The 22026-nt window shown below is 57.1% G+C and overlaps 1 protein-coding gene across 1 annotated transcript in view; it reads right to left on the bottom strand.

The window, feature by feature from the left end:
* ZC3H3 (zinc finger CCCH-type containing 3) overlaps positions 1-22026 on the bottom strand; it is a 91576-nt gene that overhangs the window by 31099 nt on the left and 38451 nt on the right. Inside the window, exon 4 of the mRNA XM_063079506.1 lies at positions 21657-21810. Within this exon, the coding sequence (XP_062935576.1) occupies positions 21657-21810 (154 nt within the window). The remainder of the gene's footprint in view (positions 1-21656; positions 21811-22026) is intronic.

Here is a 22026-nt window from a genome sequence, read left to right on the forward strand (position 1 = left end):
TCAAATCCATTTCTAATCCATTTGAAATACTACAGCAAATTATCTTTCCTTCAGCCCGAAAGCGGCCAGCCAATTTACTCCGAATAGAAGTGACAGTGCCCCAGGATTTATCACCATAACCTTGACTACACCAGGGTGAGGCTGAGCTGCCCCTCTTTCCCTGGGGGGGCACAAAGGACAGTGGGGGGAGATAACATTTTAAATGAAAAGTGGTGGTAATGGGGGAAAGACACACACACCACAAAAGTTGGTTTAATAATACAAAAAAAAAGTCACTTGTGCATTTACTTACTACCTTGGGAGAAGCCAGAAACTTCCAGTCCGGAAGCCGTCCAGGCCAGCTCAGGGGCAGTGGTGGGCACTCAGGTGGCTGAGCCCAGCTCTTTCTACCTCTCAGGGTCATCTGCCCACCTTGGGCTGGGCCCCTCTGTCCTGCCACGTCTGTGCTTGAGGATAAGCAGGGGGAGCCAGGCAGGCCCTGACTACAGGGGATACTTCCCACCTGCACCTGGGAGCAGAGCAGAAGGTCCAAGTGAAGAGAACACACAGGGACGGGGGTCTGAGCAAGAAGGAAGCAAGGCTTTTTGGTCTTCCCCAGGATAAGCCTGGTGTCCACTACTGGCATTTGCAGGGCATGCCTGGGACAGTGGCTGAGAGCAGCAGCCCACCGGGCTCCCACACCCTGCAACACCTTAATCTGGGCCGCTGCTGCCAAGTGGCTTACACAAGGGTTTGAGGGACCATCTGGACACCCACACTCTGCTGGTTCCTGGAGGGCTATGCCTGGAGCAGGCCTGAACAGCCCCCAACATGCTGCGAGCAGGGAGCTCTGTCCACCAGTCTGCATTGTAGCCTCGCCTCAGGCCACCGCACTGCCTCCATGCATGGGTGCACACAGGCAGACAGACTCTTGCACACACAAGTATACACGTGCGCACATGCTGCCCACCCCCAGGGTGATGGCGTCAGCACTTGTGTTACTAGCAGCAGAAGTCCCAGCTCAGCAGAAATGCACCAGACAGACAGCAGCTCCTCCCGAAGGCTGCCCACACAACCCACCAGGCAGCCTGCATCCCTAGACTCTAGGTACCGCTCCCTGCTGTGGGCAGGGTCACTCCTGCACCCTGCAATGTCCCCATGCCATGGGACCTGGCTGCAGGACTGACCAGAGAGAACACCACGTGGCGCTCCATGCCCGGGGACACCCAGACAGCCTCCTTGGCACAGAGGTGCTTAGCTGGTGCCTTCCTCCCAGCCCTACCAAACTTCCCACCCAGCCTAGTGAGCCCCCAAATGTTCCCATTGGGGCTGGCATTCCCCCACGTAAGACTGTGTCTGTGCTCGTGCTGAGACATGACCAAGCAAGCCACTGGGCACCCAGCGTGGGTCCCCCAGCGCACGGTGCAGTGAGGAGGGGAGGCATAGGAGGGGAGGCATAGGAGGGGAGGCGTAGGAGGAGAGGCCCTCCCCTGACCCACCAGTCCTATCAGGGCCAGGACTCTGAAGGGGCAGGTCTGGGATTTGAACTTTATTTCCTTCCAGAGCATGAGGCCATGTGGAGTGAAGTGGGCAAGGGAAATGGGACCTGGAAGTGGAGCTGCAGGCAGAAGGGTGGTGGGCATCCCCCCAGCCACCTCCCACCCTGGTCTGGCATCTTCCAGCTGTTTTCAATCCCATCAAGTCTTATCTGTGAAAAAGAAACAAAGCCCCCACTGGTCATCCTTGCCCACCCTCACAGCCAAGCTCTGGAGCGCCGTCTACACTTCCCATCTACACTCTCTGTCTCCTGCTCACCTTCCAGCCCAGATCCCTCCCCTGACTCCTTGGGGACCCTCTGCCTCTCCTCTGACTGCAAGTCCCCCCTCTGCAGATGACTCCCAGTGCCCACCCCACACTGGACAGACCCCTCAAGGGCAGAGGTCTTGCCTGCCTCCCGTCCAAGCCAGGCCTCTCCTGCCAGCTGCCCAGGCTGGCTACTGCCGTCTCTTGCTGATTGCAGACTGGGGCCCCTGTCCTCGTTCACAGCTCCCTGGTAGGACCCCCACACCCGCCGTGCCATGTCAGTTGGTTTGAAAACTGGTTTGATCAAGTTCTCCCCAGAACCCTGCATGGGGTCCCCTTTTCTCACAACAACCATGTCATGTGGCCCTGTGGGGCCAGGTTCTCGGGTCTTCACTGGCCACTGCCCAGGGCACCTTCTCTCCAGCCCAGAACTCCAGCTACCCTGGGAAGTTCTGGTTCGTGGAAAGCACAGAGACACCTTATGGTGCTGAGCCTTTGCACATGCTGAACCTGTGCCCGGACCCCCAAGCATGCCTCAGCCCAAGCTCAGACAGTAGATCCCTGGAGACGCTCTCCTGATCCCCAACAAGGGACAGTACAGTGTTATTATACCCCAGTGCACAGAGCTCTGCTTACCTGCCAGCCCCTCACTCAGCAACTCCCTGAGGAGAGGGGCCGTGTCTGCTAAGTCCACCCTATGCCCCTCGCCCTGCAGCTGTGCCAGGCATGTGGGTGGCTCTGTCAGTCTGGTTGAAGCAACACAAACCAGGTGTGGAGCAGAGGCTGGAGAGGCCCCTGTGGTGCCACCCTGGGGCTCCAAAGACCTTTTGCAGGAGGGGCGTACGGTAGGGAAGGGTCTGTAGGGGCTGGCCAGTTATGGACATGCAAGAAGGAGACCTGTGGGGAGCAGGTGGATGGGTGTGCATCTGCCAAGGCATCTGGCAGTCGGCGGGTGGGAACAAGGGGGCTTGCTCAGCAGATGCAAGGAACAAGCTTCTTGGAACCCAGGCTGTGGGCTCTCTGAGAACACAGGGAACAGCAGGGCTGGGGGAGGGAGGTGGGGGTCAGACAGTGCAGGCCCTGAGTGCTCTGTGAAGTGTGGGCTTGTCCCTGCTGACCCAGCTGCTGTGGAGGGGACATGGAACTTAGAAAGACCCTCAGGGGCACATGTGTGGTGACGGCAGGGGAGACCAAGGGTTGGAGGAAGGGAGTGGGTCTCGGCAGGGTTCTGGCAGCTGGAAGAGGCAGGGCTGCAGGAGTGGGCGGGGACGCTGCAGAGGGACCCCTGTTGGCTGGGGCAGGGGCCCAGCAGCCCCTAAGGCCAGGCCACCTAGGCCAGTGGTGGCCGTGCAGGAGGTGAGCAGGCCAGCTGAGAAGCAGAGAAGACAACCGGGCAAGCATTTTTCAGGAAATGGAGCACGATTTTCCAAAGCTCGGAGCTGAGCAGGGAGTGCACAGTCAGCAGAAGAGGCGCCCGGGGAGGCGGCTCCGCAGCGAATCCCAAGTAGGTCAGGCGGAGCTGCCGTGACAGCACTAAACTGCTTAAGTGGGGCTTTCCACCGGAAACGCTGACTGCCCCATCGCAGCCTGCTCAGCTCGGGAGGGCCACTGAGCGTGTGTGCACGCGCATGTGTGCCAGTGTGTGCATGTCAGTGTGGGGCCAGACGAAGCTGCCCCAACCAAGAGGCTTCTCTGTGCACCCCCAGCCCTGCAGCCTGTGCAGCGGCGTTCCTGGTAGCAAGTGCCCCCACCCCTGAGCGGAACTGGCCCTATCTCAAACACACTCCAGTGGGATGGGCCCCACCTTGAGAGGCCTAGCCCCAATGACAGGTGCAATGTGTTTGCAGTGTCCCTGGGAAGGTGCTCACAGAATATTAGGGTTCTCGGAAGGAAGAAACAGTTCCTTGGGAGAGGAGCCTGAACATGTCCAGGGACACAGGCCCGCCCTCTTGAATTGACAAGGTTGAAACTCGACCACCCGGAGAATGTGCAGGCTTCACGATGGCTGTAGCCACCCGATCTCATGGACCCTTGTCCAACCACACAGCTCACTCCACTCAGGTCTGGCCTACCTCAACCTCTCTGAACCCAGACCACAGGGTCCCCTACAGCATCCACCTCCTGGCACATGTGTACAGGCAGGCCAGTGGTTCAGCTCTTTGGGACACACCTCTAGCAGGTGGGCAGGTGAGCTACAGGCCTGGGTGGGAGCTGAGAGGCCTGACGGTCCTATGAGGGCCCTCCCAAGCTGTACAGCCCTGGGCTGGGGACTTGAGGTTGCCAAGCCTCTAGGCATCACCTGAGCAGTGGGGGCTGCACTGAGCTGGGAGCGTGCAGAGGGGACAGCCCAGGACAAGTGCCCTGGCCTCAGGCAGGAAGTGAGAAGGGGTATGGGCGGCCCCCACGTGTGAGGCGGGCAGGGGCCCAGCAGGGCAGCTACATCACCTCGGGACTTCATCACCTTCCTGAGGGACCCCTCCCAGCCCTTCCTAGTAATGAATAAAAATGATTCAGGGGTGCCCCTCACCAGCCCAGCAGTGTGGTGGTGGGTGGTGTGGGCGATACTAATTGCCTGCCTCTGTTACAAATGCTGCTGCTCCATTATGAGGGGCCGGGACTATTTTATGTATTTTATGTGCTCACATCTATTCAATTGGTATTTCGATCAATGGATGCATTACAAGCTTTCCCTTTAAGAGCCTAATAAACAACAAGATGGAAAGTAAAATTCTCCATAAAATGACACTTTTAAAAATCCATTTCAGATGAAGCTATTGGTGTTTTGCACGTTAGCTGCAAAAAACACGTATTACTGGGCCTTAATGGCCCCACTGTGAGTGCAGAGTTCAGCTGGCCAGGCAGCAGGCGGGGGTTGGGCAGCCAGATGCCGCTGCCCTTGGTGGGCCTGGTGAGTGTGAGGCCCAGGCAGGGCCCTCTATCCCCTGCACCTGGGATGCCACTCCCATGCTGGGTCGTTGGCCCAAGCCACCTGTGGGGGCAGGGCTGGCCACGAGTCCTGCTTGGCCCTCGGGAGCCACCCCCGCTATCTCAGAAGACTCAGGGCAGACACTCCCCCAACCCCAGACCCTGGTGGGACAGCCCTTCCTAGGATCACACTGCGACAACAAAAACTCATCAGATTTAGAAGGATGAACAGGTAGTTAATTATGAAATAAATACATGTGAAAATCAATAGCTTTCCAAGACACCAGCAAAAACCAGTTGGAGCGTACAAAGAAGAAAAGCACTAAGAACTTTAAAATACTTGGGGAAAAAACTCCACAGCAGGTGTGTCTGCCTGGCAAACGGAAGCTACAGAGCAACATTCCTGCAGCACAGGACAGGAGTGATGCGGAGCGAGGTCGGGTATTCCAGGCTCCTGTGCAAGTCGGTGAAATTGTAAGACTAAGATGCAATTTTGCTGGGTTGGAGGATGGTTGCTTGGGGAAGGCTGACAACCTACCCAATATTTCCAAAACTCATCTGGAAAACAAACATCCAGGAATAACTAAGAAGAAAGACAAACAGGGCAACGGTAAGGTCACCCGCGTGAGGGAGACGCCCCTGCACACGAGTCAGTAGACGGTGCTCATCTCAGTAAACGTATCTCCACAGGGACGCCAAAAAACCTTGATCCCTACCTCAGACCACAAGGAAAAATTAACTCAGGAAGGATCACAGGCTTCAATGTCAAAGCCAAAACAGTCAAGGAAAAAGAAAACATGACCTTGGGGTAGGCAAATATTTCCTAAACAGGATACACAAAGCACTACTCATAAAGAAAAGGATCAATAAATCAGAAGTCATTAAAAAGCAAGCGCTAGACTGTGAGAAGACATCTGGAGAGGAGTGTCCCCATAATCTGTAAAGAACTCCAGCAAATCAATGAAAAGGCAAACGACACAAAGATGGGCAAGAGACCTGAAGAGGCACTTCCCGAGCGAGCACGGTCGCAGGTGACTTTCGGCATCACTGGTCATCAGGACACGGAAGGTGAGACCTCAGTGAGTCACCAGCACACACTACCAGCGCGGCTGGACCAGGAAAGACAGACCCCGAGAGTGCTGGCTGAGGTCACAGGACCACTGGGCTGCTTACACTGCTGCCACAGCAGGCGGGGACAGTCACCGCAGGAAACGGTTTGGCCTCATCTACTAAAGCTCAGCATCCATCCACCCTCTGAGGCAGAAACTCCAGAGAAACGAGGGTTCCTAGTCACCCAGAGACATGACCAAGGCTGAGAGCAGCTTTGTGAATGACCGGCAAAGACGGGAAAGATCCCAGGTAGATGCCTGTTGAGCAAATGGATGTGCTGCGGCATTATCTGTGTTGTGGAGCTTCACATAGCAGCGAATATGTCCAGGTCCTGCCACCCACTGCATCTGGGGAATCTGGGACATGATGGCACACCCGTCTGCTGTGGCTGCTCCAGCAGAACAGTCAGGTGGCTCACACAACAGAAGCGCACTTTCTCGCAAGGCTGGAAGCCCTGGATCAATGTGTCCACTGGGTGGGTTTCCAGCAAGACCTCTCTTCCTGGCTTGCAGATGGCCACCTGCTCCCTGTCCTCACACGGCTTTTCCCCTGTGCATGCATCCCTGGTCTCTTCCTCTTCTTGTAGGGACTCCTGTCCTACTGGATCAGGGCCGAAGATGTGTGGCTCCGTTTAACCTTAATTACCTCCTTAAAGAACACATCTGCAAATACAGTGACACTGGGGGTTAGGGCTTCAACCTATTAATTTTGGGGGGATACAATTCAGTCCATAGCAAGTGGTGAGTAACAGAACTCAGACAAAAAGGCAGCTGCTGTGCGATCCCACGACTGTGATGCTCAGGAGCAGGCAGAGCTGTCCGACTGGGAGACCGAGCAGCGGCACCAGAGGGAGCAGACGGGAACAGGAGGGGCATGGAAGAGCCTTCAGGAACTCATACGACCTCGGGACAGGGAAGACTGTGCTAAGCAAAGTAACATGTGAAGTCTTAAGAGACTGACAAGTTTAAGTGCACAGAAACATAAAAACTTCTGCTAAAAAATCCTCCTGAAACTGAAAGGCACGACTGGAAGAGGAGAGCAATGAAATGCTGATACCCCAACACTCAGAGGTCCCACGGACCCAAAGAAACAGGCAAGCAGCGGTGCAGGAGCAGAAACCTTCCTGGCAACGGCTGCTGGCTTGGCAGGGCCTGCGCCTGAGGTGCATGCTCCTGTAGCACCAGCCCGTGTCATCTGGATGAGTGGATTGCACTGGGGCAGACCATAAGAACAGCAATGAAGAGGAATGATTTCAACTCCAGGCCAGATCAAGCTGTGTCTACCTAACCAGCAAGCCAAATGTCACCTCCTCCTAGAAGCCTTCTGGATGGCAGACACCAGAGAAGGATCTGGCATAATCCATTCCCTGCTCTGCTACCCCCGGATAACAAGCAGGGACCATCCTAGCACCCACCAGCACCCACTGGGCAGGGGAGCTCCAGGAGGGAAGTGCTCAGCAAGGGCCTGGACCCAAGCAGGAGCTAGGAGAAGTGATGGGGAGGGTGGCCTGCCGAATCTCAGAGGACTCACAGCCAACCCTTGGGAGCAGGGGTGCGCCCTCCCCTACAACTGAGCCACCTACCAGGGGAGGAGCCATGATACAGGTGGAGGATGCACCCCTGGGCCCCTCTCTTCCAGCTGGGCTGGGAGGGAGGGGGGTCCCTTGCCCCCTGCCCCGCCCCCAGGACCACCCCTGTGAGCTGAGCGCCAAGGGGCCAGGCCCAGGCCATAATTTATGCTCCCCTACCTATGCTTTATGGCTTTCTTAATTCGGCTCCTGCTACTATTAATGTAGTTAATGCTGAGATTATATCTATTTTCTGGCGTCAGGCGGTGATTTATTCAAGCCATCTTTCCGGTGGAGGCTCCCACGCTGTTAAATCAAGCGCCTTGCCAATTAAGTGCTGACTTGGGAAGTGGACGCAGTCTAACACACATCCAACCACAAATTAAACCGGCTCGACTCTGGGGAGTGGGCGGGCCAGCCACGGGAACCTTGCTGACTTGGAGGAAAGTCAGGAAGCAGCGGGCCCTATGCATAGTGCGCTCAGCTGAAGCTGCAGTCGTACCCCACTGGCTGGGGTCCCTGGGCCTGTCCCTGACACACCATGGTCTCTGGAGCTATAGCCCCAACTCACACCCTGGGCTAAACATGTCCAACGAAACACCCCTCAGACACCCTATACTTCCTAAGCCATTCCCCAGTGGCCACATGGGATGGCTGCAGAGACCCTCCACCAGCCTTTGAAGGGTGTGGTGGCTGAGGAAGGAGATGGGGTGGAAGGCAAGAGCCACAGGAGTCATTGGAAAGAAGCCCCCAGCAGGCGGCTGGGCTGCATCTGTGCTCAGCAACCCTGATCCTTGTCAGAGCCCAGAGTGGCGAGGAAAGGCCCCCCCCACCCTGTGGGGTGATGGGTAGACATGGTGCCTCGCCAGAGTTCCATCTCTGAGGACACACATAGCAATACAATGAGGCACAAGTACAGAGAAAAGCAGAGAGGCAGGTGTGGGGAGAGATGGACCTACACCTAAAGGAAGGCCCCCTTAGGTGTTCCTGAGCCTGGTGGGAGCCTCATCCCCTCCTGCCCAGCACCGTCATGCCCACCAACGGCAGTGGTCATTAGAGCCACCAGCCCAGGGCACAGGGGCCCAGCCCAGAGAACCTGCCAACTGCTTTCCCAACCAGCATCGCAGGGTGGCTGCAGGACAAGGCGAAGCCGGGGCAAGTCCACCTGCACCCCTGCAGACCTGCTGCCACCATGGAAGCCTGCTGCCCTGGAAGGCTTCCAGCCCCAGAGCAGCACCTTCCTGGCCCAGCCCTGAGAGGTGAATCACGTACAGGGGTAAGATCGGGCTGGAGGGTTGATACATGCCAGGAGTTAAATATGATATTGATTATCTGAATGATACTTTACTACCACCTCTAAAACCAGGGTAAAATGGTGTTTAATTGTGTAAGGCACCCAGGTAATGCTGGGTGACAAGGACATTTTATTTCTTCCTGTCAGGGGTGGTATTTTCCGTTTCCTCTCCTCCCCATTTCCAGGAACATCCATGCTTTCCCCTTCCCCCATGGAGCTCAGGGGCATCAGCCAGCAGACACCCATGAACCCAGGCACTGGCCAAGTGTGCCAGGAGGGCCCGGGCACAGCAGGCCTACCCCAGGCTGAGGACAGTTTTCCATGGACTCCATGTGAGAAACTTAAGGGGACCTTTCGAGCCTTCCTTCTCTGCAAACTGAAAGAAGTTTCCCTCCAGATTTATCATGAGACACTCACACGGCCAGTCCCTGTGCCTTGTGGTTTTGCTGTGGCAGTGGCAGCACCTTACCAGGGCCCCGACTGGGTCCTGTCCACAACAAGGACAGGACCCTCCTCTGGGTCCGCGACCCAGGCTGCCTGCCTGTCAGTGAGGGCCAGGTTCTAAGACCTCCAGGAAATAGTCTCCTCCTTCAGGTCGAGGTCTGAGCCCCTCAGGGACATCCGGCCACTCAGCAAGCCTGGCTCTTCTCCCCTTTCCCTCCCCGAAACCACCAAGGCCATGGGAGGGCTTGGGAGGATGCCGGGGCTGCCCTGCTGCTCGGTGTGGGCAAGGAGCACGAGCTGAAGGGCCTGCCTGCCTCAAACAAACAGAGAAATAAATAAATAACTCGGGCGCGCTTTGAAACGACTTCCAAATTAAGAGTCGCATCTGCGCTGTCAAGCCCCTGCCAGCAGCTTGTGTGGCACCTTCCATGCAAAAACGTATCTCAGCCCATTTATTAGAATGATGAAGGCAAAGGGATCTAAAAATTGCACTCCTTCCTTAATGAGCAGCCGAAGGGATCGGTAAGCATAATTTCAGAGGCCAGTAATATTTTATATAATCGCCGAGTGGTTTAAATTGAAAACCCCCAACTGAATCAATATTTACTGCATTGAAACGGAATGAATAGTAATAAGTCACTAAGCTCCCTGTCCTGTTTCATAAAATAAAAAATTATAAAAATGAGCACAGGCACAGGGAGGCCATCACATTAACTTTTACAGCACTTGGGGAGCCGTAACCGCCTGTTCTCATAAAATAAAATTCTAAAAAACCTGCCGGAGGAGGCCTGCTTCAGCACCATGTAGGGAATGCTGGGGGGTGGGGAGCTCGGGGAGTCATCCCCACAGGCCCTCTCCAGGATAAGGCAGCCCGAGACCCCTGCCTGCAAGCGGACCACGCCTGGTCCTGCTCAGGGTCCTTCTGCACAGAGGCCAGAGGAGGGCCCATGCTCTCCACCAAGCCTCTGGGCCCACCTTGGCACACACTCCCTGCCACCCTCAAGCCAAACTTCCTGCTTTGATTTCTTTACCTATTTTCTCCAATTCCAGAGCGTGGATGAGGAGCCCTAGCATCAGGACAGGAGGTGGCTGTGGACATGCACTCTGCCGGCCCATGTCTCTGACCAAGACCTGGACCTGGGCTGTGGAGGGACACATGTGAGCCAGAGCAGAGAACACAGGCTCCAGCACATGACCCTCTGAGGCATAAGCACAGGGCCCTGCCCACACAAAGCAGGAACCTGTGGTTCCCATGCAGCCCCACGGGAGGCCTGGAAAGGCCAGGGCCTTGGGACAGAGGAGGCCAGAGAGGCCAGAGCTAACTGGGAGCTGGACACCTGTGAAGCGGCAAGTCCCAGAGGCAAGGGGGCTCATGGTAGCCCATTCTCCAGACACTGACCACAGAGGCCAAGAGTGGCAGGTAGGGCTGTGGGGAGCCACAGGAACACGAGCCCCCAGAGGGCCATGATCCCCTCGCTCCATCCCACAGGCTAGGCTGGCACAGTGAGGGAGGGAGGTAGCATGGGCCTCACAGAGTGACAGACAGACTGCCAGCTAAAAGATGGGCAAAAGACTTGAAGACAACAAATGTCCTTCAATGGGCCCATGACAGGTGTCCAACATTGCTGGTCATCAGGGAAACACAAATGAAAGCCACACCGAGAAAGTGAAAAGAAAAAGACGGTGGCACCACGCACAGTGGCAACAGAAAAGGTCCCACCCCTGTGGGGAGAGGCTCGGCAGCTTCACATAAAGCTGAATGTTCCCAGCTCTGTGTTCAGTAATTCCACTCAGAAGGGAAATGAAACACAGGTGGTCCACACGAAGAGCCATACGAGAATATTCAGCAGTCTTTACTCATAAGCACCCAAAACTGGAAATAGCTCAGCTGTCCATCACGAGGAGAATTAATAAACCAGCTGTGGTACAAACAGTGGAGCACTGCTGGGAAACATGGGGAGTGACCATCGGACATGCGTGAGTCGGACCTGACGCTGAGCGAGCGAGGCTGGAGACAGAGGGGAGGATGCAGACGTCACTCACATGGCACTCCAGAATGAGCAAACATCCCAGAACAGCAGCTACCCGGGTGCAGTGCTGCCTGGAAAAGGGTAGGGGAAAACGCCCTTGGGTGCTGTGTTCCACAGGAGTGTGTGTCCGTCAAAACTCTGGACATGTACACTTAGATCTATACACCTTGCCCTGTGTGAATTTCACCTAGAGAGAACTACAAACACACATGGAACTCCAGTGCTGGGCTTGCTTTCCTCCGAGGCACTGGGAGCAGCTCTGAAACTTGCACTCCAGGCTTGAGCAAAAGAGCTAACAGACCAAGGACGGGGCCAGGTGTGTCCTGCTTGCAGAAGAGTCACGAGCATGGAGTGGGGGAGGCAGGATGGATGGGCAGTGAAGAAGTGGGACTAACGCCTCAGTGCGTGCGTGCGTGTGCAAGCGTGCGTGCTCATGTGCGAGTGCATATGTGCACATGTGCATGCGTGCGTGCATGTGCATGTGTGTATGTGCGTGCACATGTGTGCGTGTGTATATACATGTGCATGTGCATGCACGCATGCAGTGCATGAGTGAGAGCAGATACATTGCTCCCTTGTCCTGACCCAAGAGGGCCCAGAAGCGATGGTGCTTTGTAGCACGATGCATACCCTGGGCTGGGAGCTCAGCACTGCTGCACATGGGGCCACAGGATTCTCAGCTGTAAGGGGCGGTCCTGTGTGGTGCAGAGAACCAGCAAGAGCTACAGCAGAAGCAGCCAGGACACTGCTCAGAAATGGCTGACTCCAGGGCCGGAGGAGGAAAACTCCAGATGAGCCTGGAATGCCTTCTTGTGCAAAGTGAGGAAGCGCCAGGGAGCGATGCAGCTGCGTGGAAAGGACCCAGGGCCAGCCTGAAAGGCTCCCATGGTCCAAGGCTGGGACCAACTGAGGACCAAGATGAATAACAATAGGAACAGATCACGGCCTATCGAAAAGAACGAGGATCCCGAGTCCAAACCGACAAATACACAATGCAATGGGGACCAGGAGGGGACAAGGGAAGCAGTGCTCACAGGAGACCACAGCCCACATGTAAGGGAGGTGGGTGGGGACCATTGGAGGATCTAGAGCAAGGGGGCAAAAGTCCAATATGGAGCAGGGTGCTCACACAGTCCTCACGTATGTCCTCACCAACTGCGCAGAGTAACCCGCACAGCAGAGACCAGCCAAAGCCACCTGAGCTACCACATGGTCAGATAACGCCCCTGTGCAGGGAAGCCCTGGAGAAGACATACCAGCACTTCCATGGCTTTCCTGCCAAAACGGTGATTCTGAATCGCATCATGAGGAGACATAAGATAAGCACAGAGGAGGGACGTGCCAAAAAACGCCTGACCTCCACTCCACACGTGGCAGCATCATGAGAGCACACGAGGCTTCGGTAGCCCTTCCTGACTGGGGAGAGCGCATGGCCATGAAGATGCACCCTGAAGCATGGGCTCACGGGGCATGAGGGCTCCAGGGTCTGTGCAAACAGATGCACATAAACAGAGGGAGACGAGATGGCGAACGGGACACAATATAAGCCGTAGAGTTGAGGGAAAGAACATACAGGAGCTCTGTGGAGTACTTCTGCAGCTTTTCTGTAGCTGTAAAACTACATTAAAAAGATACCCAAGACAATTAAGTGCAAGAAACCAGTTAGAAGACGGAATGAGAGCAGCCCAGGAACCACTCGGAAACTCCCCTCCTTTGCCAGGGTGCCCACAACAGCCAGGACACAGAGACTTGGCTCCCCAGGCCTGTCCCGAGGCTTCTGCACATACACCCTCCTTTGTTCTCTGTCACAGGCATCTTGTTCCTGGTGCTGCTGGTCTGTGTGCTGACATAAAGCCAGGGGGGCAGCCTGTGGTCCACTCCGACCACCAACCACAGAGAGGGTCGGCCTCCACATGCGGTAGCCCTGGGTCACCACCAACCACCCTTCCAGGCCCAGCAGCTGTGGCCTTCTGGACCTGCCGGCAGCCATATGCAGGCCAAGGCCTTGCCGGGGCCCTGGGCTGGGCAGAGCACAGACGCTGGGCTGTGGTCAGCAGAGCCCCGGACAGCTGGTGGCCTGGTTAAGCCTGAACACAGAAGTTACACCCACCGGCTAGCCAGCCCCCCAGCTGGAGCTGGACCAGGGCTGTGGTCACATGGCCAGCCAACATGGTCAAGTCCAGCCTGCTCTTAGTGGGCCCCAGGCCTCACATGCGTCACCTGAAGCCAGCCCCCTGTTCTTGAACTTGTCCTGCCTCCTGCTGGGCTGTCAGGGTCTCCCCATCTGTGCCCTGCATTTTCCTGCTTGCCAGCAGGTGCCTCAGCTGTGGAGAGGTCCCAAGAGCCCAGCCTTAGGGCTTGCTGGCCCCTTGGCCCAGGACAGTTGCCTGCTCGGGTCTGGCCCCTGCTGGGCATAGCTTGCAGGCGAGCAGGGGCCTGACACAGGACAGGCCTTCAGTAGACTGGGTGCGTGAACAGGTGAATGAGCAAAGAAGGAGAAAGCAAAGAGGCTGGCAGGCCTCTTCTGAGCCAGCGCCCTGGGGCAGGTGTGGTGCAGCCCACCCGTGGCCTGCCTGCAGCCACCACTGAAGGGCCCTCAGAGCCTTGGCCCGCTCTGCCAGGCAATGACTTGAGCTGCAACACCCCCCAAACTAGACAAATCAAATGTGAGAATCCTACCCAGTTGAAAACCATAATCCAAACAACAATCCCTCCATGCTAAACCTTGTCAGAGGCCCAGTCTTCCCAGAACCTGTGGTGCTGGAGCCCCCCTACTCTGGCCCTCCTGGTCTTGGAGGAATCAGGAGACCCCTTCCTTTAGGCTACTCACATCCAGATCTGACCTGGTCAACAGACGCACAGGGCCCACCATGGGTATGTTGCCTCAGTGTCCCCACTGCCCTGATGCCGAGGCAAGGAAGAGGCCAGGGAGGCTCTGCTGACCCCAGGCCACCCCCAGCAGGAATCCAAGATGGGCAGCGATGTTCCTGCCCCCCAACTCCTGCCCTGCGCAGCGCGCAGCCTGTCCTACCTGGCTGAAGAGGACCTGTGTTCTGCTGCTGACCACGCACTGCTGTGAAGACCAGGCAGGGGCCAGGCTGAGGGGCCCCTACTCGAGAGTGGCAGGCACAGCCCAAGGGGGCCGTGCCCGATGGAGAAGCAGGGAGCAGAGGAGGAGCAGGGCCATGGCTCGGACAACAACCACCAAGGCTTCCTCCTGGGAAAGAGCCCAGGACTTGTCAAACCATCCAAGGCCAGCGTCTTGGGGTCTGCAGCTGGCTAGGGCCGTGTGAAGCTCAGAGCAGCAGATGCTGAAGGACTCAGCAGAGGCAGGCTCTGGCCACAAGGGAATCCCAATAGGAAGAGAGCCGAGTGTCCTGGGCTCCTGAGACAGAGGGAGGGGCCTGGCGGTCCGTGGCGTGGTGAGCAGCATCAGCCCCAGGGCCTGAGCAGGAAGGCAACGATGAGGCCCAGCCCTGCCCTGGGGGAGGGAGTAGGGTGGGCTGCCCTCTGAGAGGCTCCCACCCTCCCTCTGACCCACAGTCAGAGCTATGGGCCCTTCTCACGTGCAGAGCCAGCCAAGGCAACCCCAAAGGTCAGCTTTTTCCTGGAAGAAAAGGGAGAAATGGGGGCCGGGCAGCCCGTGCCAGCCTCAGGGGCCAATGTCCACCTGCTGCCCAGCTCGTCTGCTGCCCCCGGCCTCTCCTACACCAGTAGGTTCTGCCCCTGCCCTACTCCCCAAGAAGCTTCCAGGCCAGACCAGCTCCTGATGCTCAAAGCCTCAAGACAAGGACCCCTCAGTGTCTCACAAGTGCCATGTGCTCACCTGCCTGGTGTCTCCAGTCATGGTTCTCACACCAGCCAGCAGCAGCCCTCCCTAGGGGTCCTCGAAAGCAGGCTCTGGAGTGACACTGGCCTGGGGGGCTCTTCCCCCATTCCTGGGAAGTCACGTATGGCGTCTGCGCAGCTGCACAAAGGCACACACCACACGGCACCCACTCAGTCAGTGAGGAAAGCCCTGCTCAGGGCAGATGCAGGGACGGAGGCAGTGCTGTGGGCAGAATGCAAGGTGATCCAGGCCAGCCACCCCCTGCTTGGGACACGAAAGCAGGATGCTGCATTTGGGCTGCAGCTGCCCTGGACCTGAAACAGGTGTCCTGGACCCACAGCCCGGCTGGCCTTCAATATGACAGCAGCCAGAACATCTCTCCTCCCTTGAAATGAACAGTTTTGTTTTTAATAGCATCAATTCAAAAATCTGTTACTCCATTAACCGAAATCAGAAATAATACCATTATTCTTAAGCATTTTCACATTCAGAGCTGTACTTGGCCTCCGGGCCCCTTTAGGCTGTCTGTGTGAGCTGCTTCCAAGTGGAGCTACCACAGGGCAGCCGGGGACACTGGTCACCCCACCCTATGACAGGGGGTTTAGGGGCCAGACAGAGCTGGACGTGGGCGAACAACGAGGTCTTGGCACTCTCTCCCTGTCTTCTTGGGCAAAGGCCCTGAGTACCCTGGGTTCTGGCTCTGTCAGAGGAAAGATGGAGGACAGGAGAACACCCTGGAGCATGCCCTTGGAGGTGGCATGGGCTCTGAGGAGGGCTTTTTTTTTTTTTTTTTTTTTAAAGATGACCGGTAAGGGGATCTTAACCCTTGACTTGGTGTTGTCAGCACCACGCTTAGCCAGTGAGCGAACCGGCCATCTCTATATGGGATCCAAACCCGGGGCCTTGGTGTTATCAGCACCACACTCTCCCGAGTGAGCCACGGGCCGGCCCTCTGAGGAGGGCTTTGAAGAGCACCTGCTGCAGAGCCTCCAGGAGCAAGGGCACAGCCCCACCCTGAAGTCCCCCACACCCTGCCAGTCCAGCAGCAGGGCCCCAGGTTCCACCTTCAACATCACCCTCCCAGCCTCTGTCCTCGTGGCAGATATCCTGAGCCCTTCCCCAGGCCCAGGGAAGGCCTTGCACAGCGTGGCCCATGCTGATCTCTCTGCGCACCGCCCCCCCCCCCCAGGCCCCTGCTCTCCACTGATCCATCCACCCTGGGTGGGTCTCAGCACACCCCAGCAGCAGCAGCCACCCACACAAGTGTCTGCATCATCTGCCTGCAGGCTTCCCGACTGCTTCTCCCACTAAGAGGAGAGGGCTGTGGGTGGAGCACGTGGCCTCTGGGACTGTTCGCTGCAAACCTACAACCAAGCCCAGCTCCAGCCATGAGCCATGCTGGAAAAAAGGGAGTGCTGGTTTAGGTGCAGATTGACCCAAGATTCTCTAACTTCCACACCCCCAGGGTGAGTCAGGAGGCTGCAGGAACCCAGCTCCAGCTGGCCTGAGCACAACACACCTGCTATGGACTGAATGTGTCCCTCCAAATCCATATGGCGAAGCATTAACCCCCAGTGGGATAATATTAGGTGGAGTCTTTGGGAGGCAATTAAGGTTTAGATGAGGACCTAGGGATGAGCCCTAAAATGGGCTTAGCATTCTTTATAAAAAGAGGCACTACAGAGCTCCCCCTGCCCGCCGCTGCCATGTAAGGACACAACAAGAAAGTGGCCGTCTGCAAGTCAGGAGGCAGCCCTCACCAGACGCTGGATCTGACAGCGCACTGAGCTTGGACTTCCAGCCTCCAGAACGGTGAGACATAAATGTCTGTTGTAGAAGCCACCCTGGCTGTGGGACTCTGTTACGGTAGCTGAGCTCACTAAGACAGTCCCCAAACCAGAAAGCAGGCAGGAGGCAGGGTGGGGTGGCCCCAGGGGGCCGTGGTGGTGCACCTGCTCATTAAGGAATCACTCGGCTTAGGGCCTGGGGGAGCACGTGGGAACTGTAGCCACCACTGTGGGGATGCCTCCCATCCCCAGCCAAATTCCTCTTTAATGAGACAACACTTTGGAGAAGCGTTTTGGAACCCTTCAAAATCTGGGCCTAAACCTCATCAAACTGCACAGAGATTACTTAAGATTTACCGCACAGACACAAAATAAAATAAAATAAGGCAGCCCAGCAAGCAGCAGCCCTGTGACAGCACCATTTGTAGTTGGGATGGAAAAGCCTCCCGATCCGTCTGCTTAAGCACAGCAGCTTCTGTTTATTTCGCACTTTCATGTCACATGAATTTGGAAAGAGAAAAAAAGTGACAGGCAGTTTAGGGATATAAGTCACATTTCAGCTTCAGTTCAGATTAATGAATGTGCTGGAAGCCGGCAAGGGCATGGGCAAATCCACAAATCTCAGAACAAAAAAATTAAATCCCCACTCAAGGTGAGCCTCAGCCCTGGGGGTGGCTCCTCCAGGATCCAGCCTGCATGGCCACCCTGACCCCAGGCGGGTTCTGGGCCCGGCTCCTGAGCAGCAGTGTGCAGCCCTCAGGCCCAGCAGAGGGGCTAGGGGTGTGAGGCACCTATGTAGCAGCCCGTCCTGTCTCTTCCTGAGGCGTAAGATGGGCACCACACGCTGCAGCCTCCTAGGGCTAGGTGGTACGTGTCCCAAAGCTTGGAGTCACAGGCCAGAACAGGTGGCCTGACAGGCCATACAGAGACAGTACCGCGGATGCCACCCCCTCGAAGGCAAGAGTCCTGCCTGGCCTGTGGACACAGCTCTACCCACTTCTTCCAGAAGGGCCACCAACCCCCAGCCTCCCCTTTCTGCCCTGGCCTCCACATGTGCTCACTGGCTAGGGCAGCAGGCAACTGTGGACATGGAATCCTCAGGGACCCTGGATGGTGGCACCCAGCCTTCTGTCTGGACAGGGCCAAGGAACCCACCGGCACCCCTCAAGTCTAGGCCCAGTTGTGGGAAGGAGATGCCGGGACCCCTGCTGTGGACATGTTCGTCAACAAGACCCCGATGCTGCCCTTCAGCTCCCCACATGGGTACCGGATTGGACCACAGGGCTGAGGGTAGGTTTCTACTTCAATCAGGAGAACACAAGCAGCTCGCAGGGCACAAGTGTGCATTCAGGAGTGGCAGCCACTGGTGGTCACACAGCACCCGTCTCAGGCTCTGGTGCTGACCACAGGCTCCAGGGAAGAGAAGTTCCTGGAATTTCCAGAACGGGAACAGGCCTAAGCACCCTGCATGCTCTCCCCTCTCCCCAGAACACATGCCCATGCCAACAGCCCAGGGTGCCAGTACCCCCCATTAGCAGAGCCGTGAGGAGCAGCAGAGGGGCCTGTGGGCTGTGTGGGCCACTGGCCGGGAGCAGGCCCCACCTTACTGGGTTGTGAAGCACAGAGTCAGTGAACAACATGGGGCAACGATGGACAGGCAGACGCAGATGTCAAGACTGGCCAAGTGGCCCTCAGGAGGGCTGGAGGAAGGAGGCCCTGGGGCCAGGAAGGCCAGGTGAGGGCTGCCGTCAGCAGCAGGAAAAGCACTCTCCTGGGACCGCCCAGACCTCACACTGCCAGACCATGCAGCTGCTTCCATCACTGCCGGGCCCCGTGCCATCCCTCAGGACAGGAGAGGAGAGCTCCCAACCCCTCCTCAGTCTTTGCAATTTCAGGCAGTCAAGGTGCAGGCCCTGTCCAGAGCCCTCCACCAGAACTGAGCCTAGCAGTCCTCCCCACTGCCCATGGAGCAAGGAGACATGGACCCACCAAGGCACCTGGCTGCTGGGTGCAGCTGTGCTGAGCCCAGCCTCCGGACCAGGCCACTGGTCAGAATGCTTGGCAGCTCAGACCAGGCTATTCTCCATGCAGCAGCTCATGAGACCCCCCCATCCAGGCCCCCAGGGTCTTCCCTCAACACTCAGAGCTGCCTGGGGCTTCTCTGCGGCCACCACCCTCATCCACTGGCTGGCCCCTCTTGGGGCCTCTGCCTCAGCTCCCTCTGCCCTCCTACTCTGCTTTCTCTCCTTGCAGCGCAGCAGCTATGTGTGCGTCTGTTCACCTGCAGTGACAGGGGAATTCCCATGGAGCAGGCCCAGTGCCAGCCTCAGAACCAACAGATTCTGATTCAAGGACAAATCAAGACACCAAGGCTCTGCAGGAAGAAGCGAACCCAGGGTCCCACAGCCCCGCACCCACACCCTCCTTTTTCTCTGGAGTGACGAAATCTCTAGTCACGGTGAATGTGTCTGCAAAGGCTGGGCAAGCGTCACCCTGCCTCATCTCCCACCTGTGCCCACCAGCCCCCAACTCAGCCCACCAGGGTTCTCAGCACTGCTGGGGCCTGCCTGCCCTCCTGGGGTCCCGGGTAGGGGACACGGGCAGCCCTGACCTGAGAGAGCACTGATGGCAGCGAGGAGGCAGGCACCAGACTGGCAGCTGGCCCCAGGGACAGGACCTTGCTGCTGCCTCAAGAAGCCTGGCCTGGGCATGTGCAGCCAACACTGGGCTGGGCAGCTGGCCAGTGGCCGCTCTGCTAAAAATGCAGCCATGCCAGGGCACAGGTGACCTTGGGAGAGGGAGGCCCAGACGCTGGCGACCACTCTTCCCAGGACCTCTTGAGATCCAGGCCCCTCAACTCAGCACCCTACCCCTACCCCACCCCCAAGCCCAGAGGTCATGCCCCCAAGGGTCCTGCACACCTGGCAAGGGATCCAACAGAACTGTGGTGAGGCGGTCAGGAAAGAGAGGAGGCCTGGTGCCCATGGCCCCCAGCACAGCCAGGGATTCCAAGTCTGAGCGGAATTTGGGCTCCTATGGATGTAAACCTGAACTGTCTAAGGGTGGTACCCTATCCCCCTCCCGCCCACCATACCCATGGTCTCACCCCTGTACCAGGGCACACGGACAGCCACAGCTGCTCCCCGTGAGGCAGCTAGCCGGGCTCCTCCTTTGTGGGACAGAGAGCTTGCAGGGAATAGCTCAGCTGACCTGGCTGCTCTCTGCCTCGTGGGCTTGGCATGAGGCTCCTCAACACACTGGCTGGAGGTATGAGGTGGCCACTGCCTCAGGCCCTCATGGCTGCCCCCGACTACCTCCCTCCTCCAGAAGTCCTCACCCACCACTAATTTCTGCCTAGTGACCCCACTAGGGCCCTCTCCTGGGTCAGCCCAGCTATAGGACCTGGCCCAGCTGGACCCAGACCTGAGGCCTCCCTGGCCCTCAGCAGCCAAGAGAGTGGCACTGCTAGAGGCCACTGAAGGAAAATCACCTCCAGGCCCCAAGCATGCCCCTGGGAGAGGGGGCCGGGCAGGGCAGCCCTCGACCATGGGCCAGAACGCCAACCAGGAGGGGAGGTGAGAGAATCAATAAATCTGAACCTCATTCATGATGATCTGGGGCTCTTATTAAGTAAATTAATTTAAGTTAATTCAGCTCGATCATGACTCCCGATCACAGTGATTTAGTGAGGGGGAAATTGCATTAGGAAAGGCCATGCTCACCAGATAGAAGAACGGAAGAAAATTAGATCCACTTAGCAGTGTGAATTAATATGGAAATAGCAGGTGTAAATTTAACCTTATCAAGAGAGTAAAAATTATCTTCATAAATTTGTAGAAATAGCCCCCAAGATGCTTATAAATCTATTTAAAACAAAAATATTACAAAAAGTGCAGTAAAATTAATTTAAAATGTACTTCCAGCTATTGCCTCGAGAAAAGTCGGCAGCAGGGCCAAGCTCAGTGTGGCCCAGCAGTAAGTGGGGGAGGGCAGGGTCTTCAGAGAGATTACCTGGAGGAGGTCCCACCTGGCTCACCTGCAACAGGCCCCAGAGCCAGGCAGGACTGTCCATACCAGCCTGGTGGATCCCCTGGGGTTAGCTCAGGCCTGGAAACCTTTGGGCAGCAGCAGGGCAAACCCAACAGTCTCTGGCCCACACCACTCCCCCAAGCGGCAGACTCCTGGGGGGAGGGCCAGAGGACACAAGGAGGGGTCTGCCACTGGTGCTTCCCACCTGCCTGAAGGGCAGTCACCCTTCCCCATGCCTGGAGGAGGGACGCCCCCCTCAGCACAGGAAGGGACCACACCACCCATGGCCAGGCCTCCTGAGCCTAGAGGCTGAGCAATCTCAATTCGGTGGGAGGCAGAGCCTCCCCAGAAAGGCAGGCCCACCTGCATGGAGCCATCCCCTCCTGGCTCACACTCAGACACAGCAGGCTAGAGCAGGCTGGGGCAAGGAGGAGCCCACAACCCCACCTTTGACAATCACCATACTGACAGCTTCCAGGGCTTCTAAACCCAGGGGTCCAGCCTCTCTTACCAGAAGTTTCTCTTGAGAGATGCCTAGTGGCAGCAAGTCATGGGGGCCCCAACTGTCTGGGCAGTGGCTGTGCATGAGGTCCCACCAGCTGGCTTGTTGATAACAGCAGAGGGAGTGTGTACATGTGTGCTCATGTGTGTGCAAGTATCTTTGTATGCATCTGGTACGCACAGGCTGGCCATACATCTGGTGCAGAAATTGCTAAACAAACAAAAATTAGGCTGTTCCCTAGCCAAGGAGCTTACATGAAACAGTCCACGTGGCGAGCCCTCAGGCCCCACCCTGTGGCCCTCAGTGCCTGACAACCCAGTCCCCAAGCCTGTGGGAGCATGGACAAGATCCTCCTACCTGGACAGTGAGAGTCGCCAGGCCCGCCAGGAGGGCAGAGACAGGGGAAAGGGCGGAACACCAGGGGGAGAGGCTGGGGTCTTCTTGACAATGCGGTAGCGTGTCTTGATCACTTTGCTGGGGGGTGCAGTCCGCAGGGTGTTCAGGTTGGATGCTGCAGAGAAAACCCAGGGCATAGGCAAAGGTCAGTGGAGGTCAGCAGGGCTGGGGTTGGAGAGGCCCAGGGGCCAGAGACTGCTCTTGAAGCTGCCTTCACCTGCCACTTCCTCCATGGTTAGAGAACTCTCCTTCATCCCCTGGCTCTACCCACCACCCCACATGGCACACCCAGGTCCCCGGAGCACCTGGCAGCCGAGGCTTCAGGAGCTGG

Source organism: Cynocephalus volans, chromosome 15, assembly GCF_027409185.1.
Source record: "Cynocephalus volans isolate mCynVol1 chromosome 15, mCynVol1.pri, whole genome shotgun sequence".
In the NCBI taxonomy this organism is placed as follows: Eukaryota; Metazoa; Chordata; class Mammalia; order Dermoptera; family Cynocephalidae; genus Cynocephalus; species Cynocephalus volans.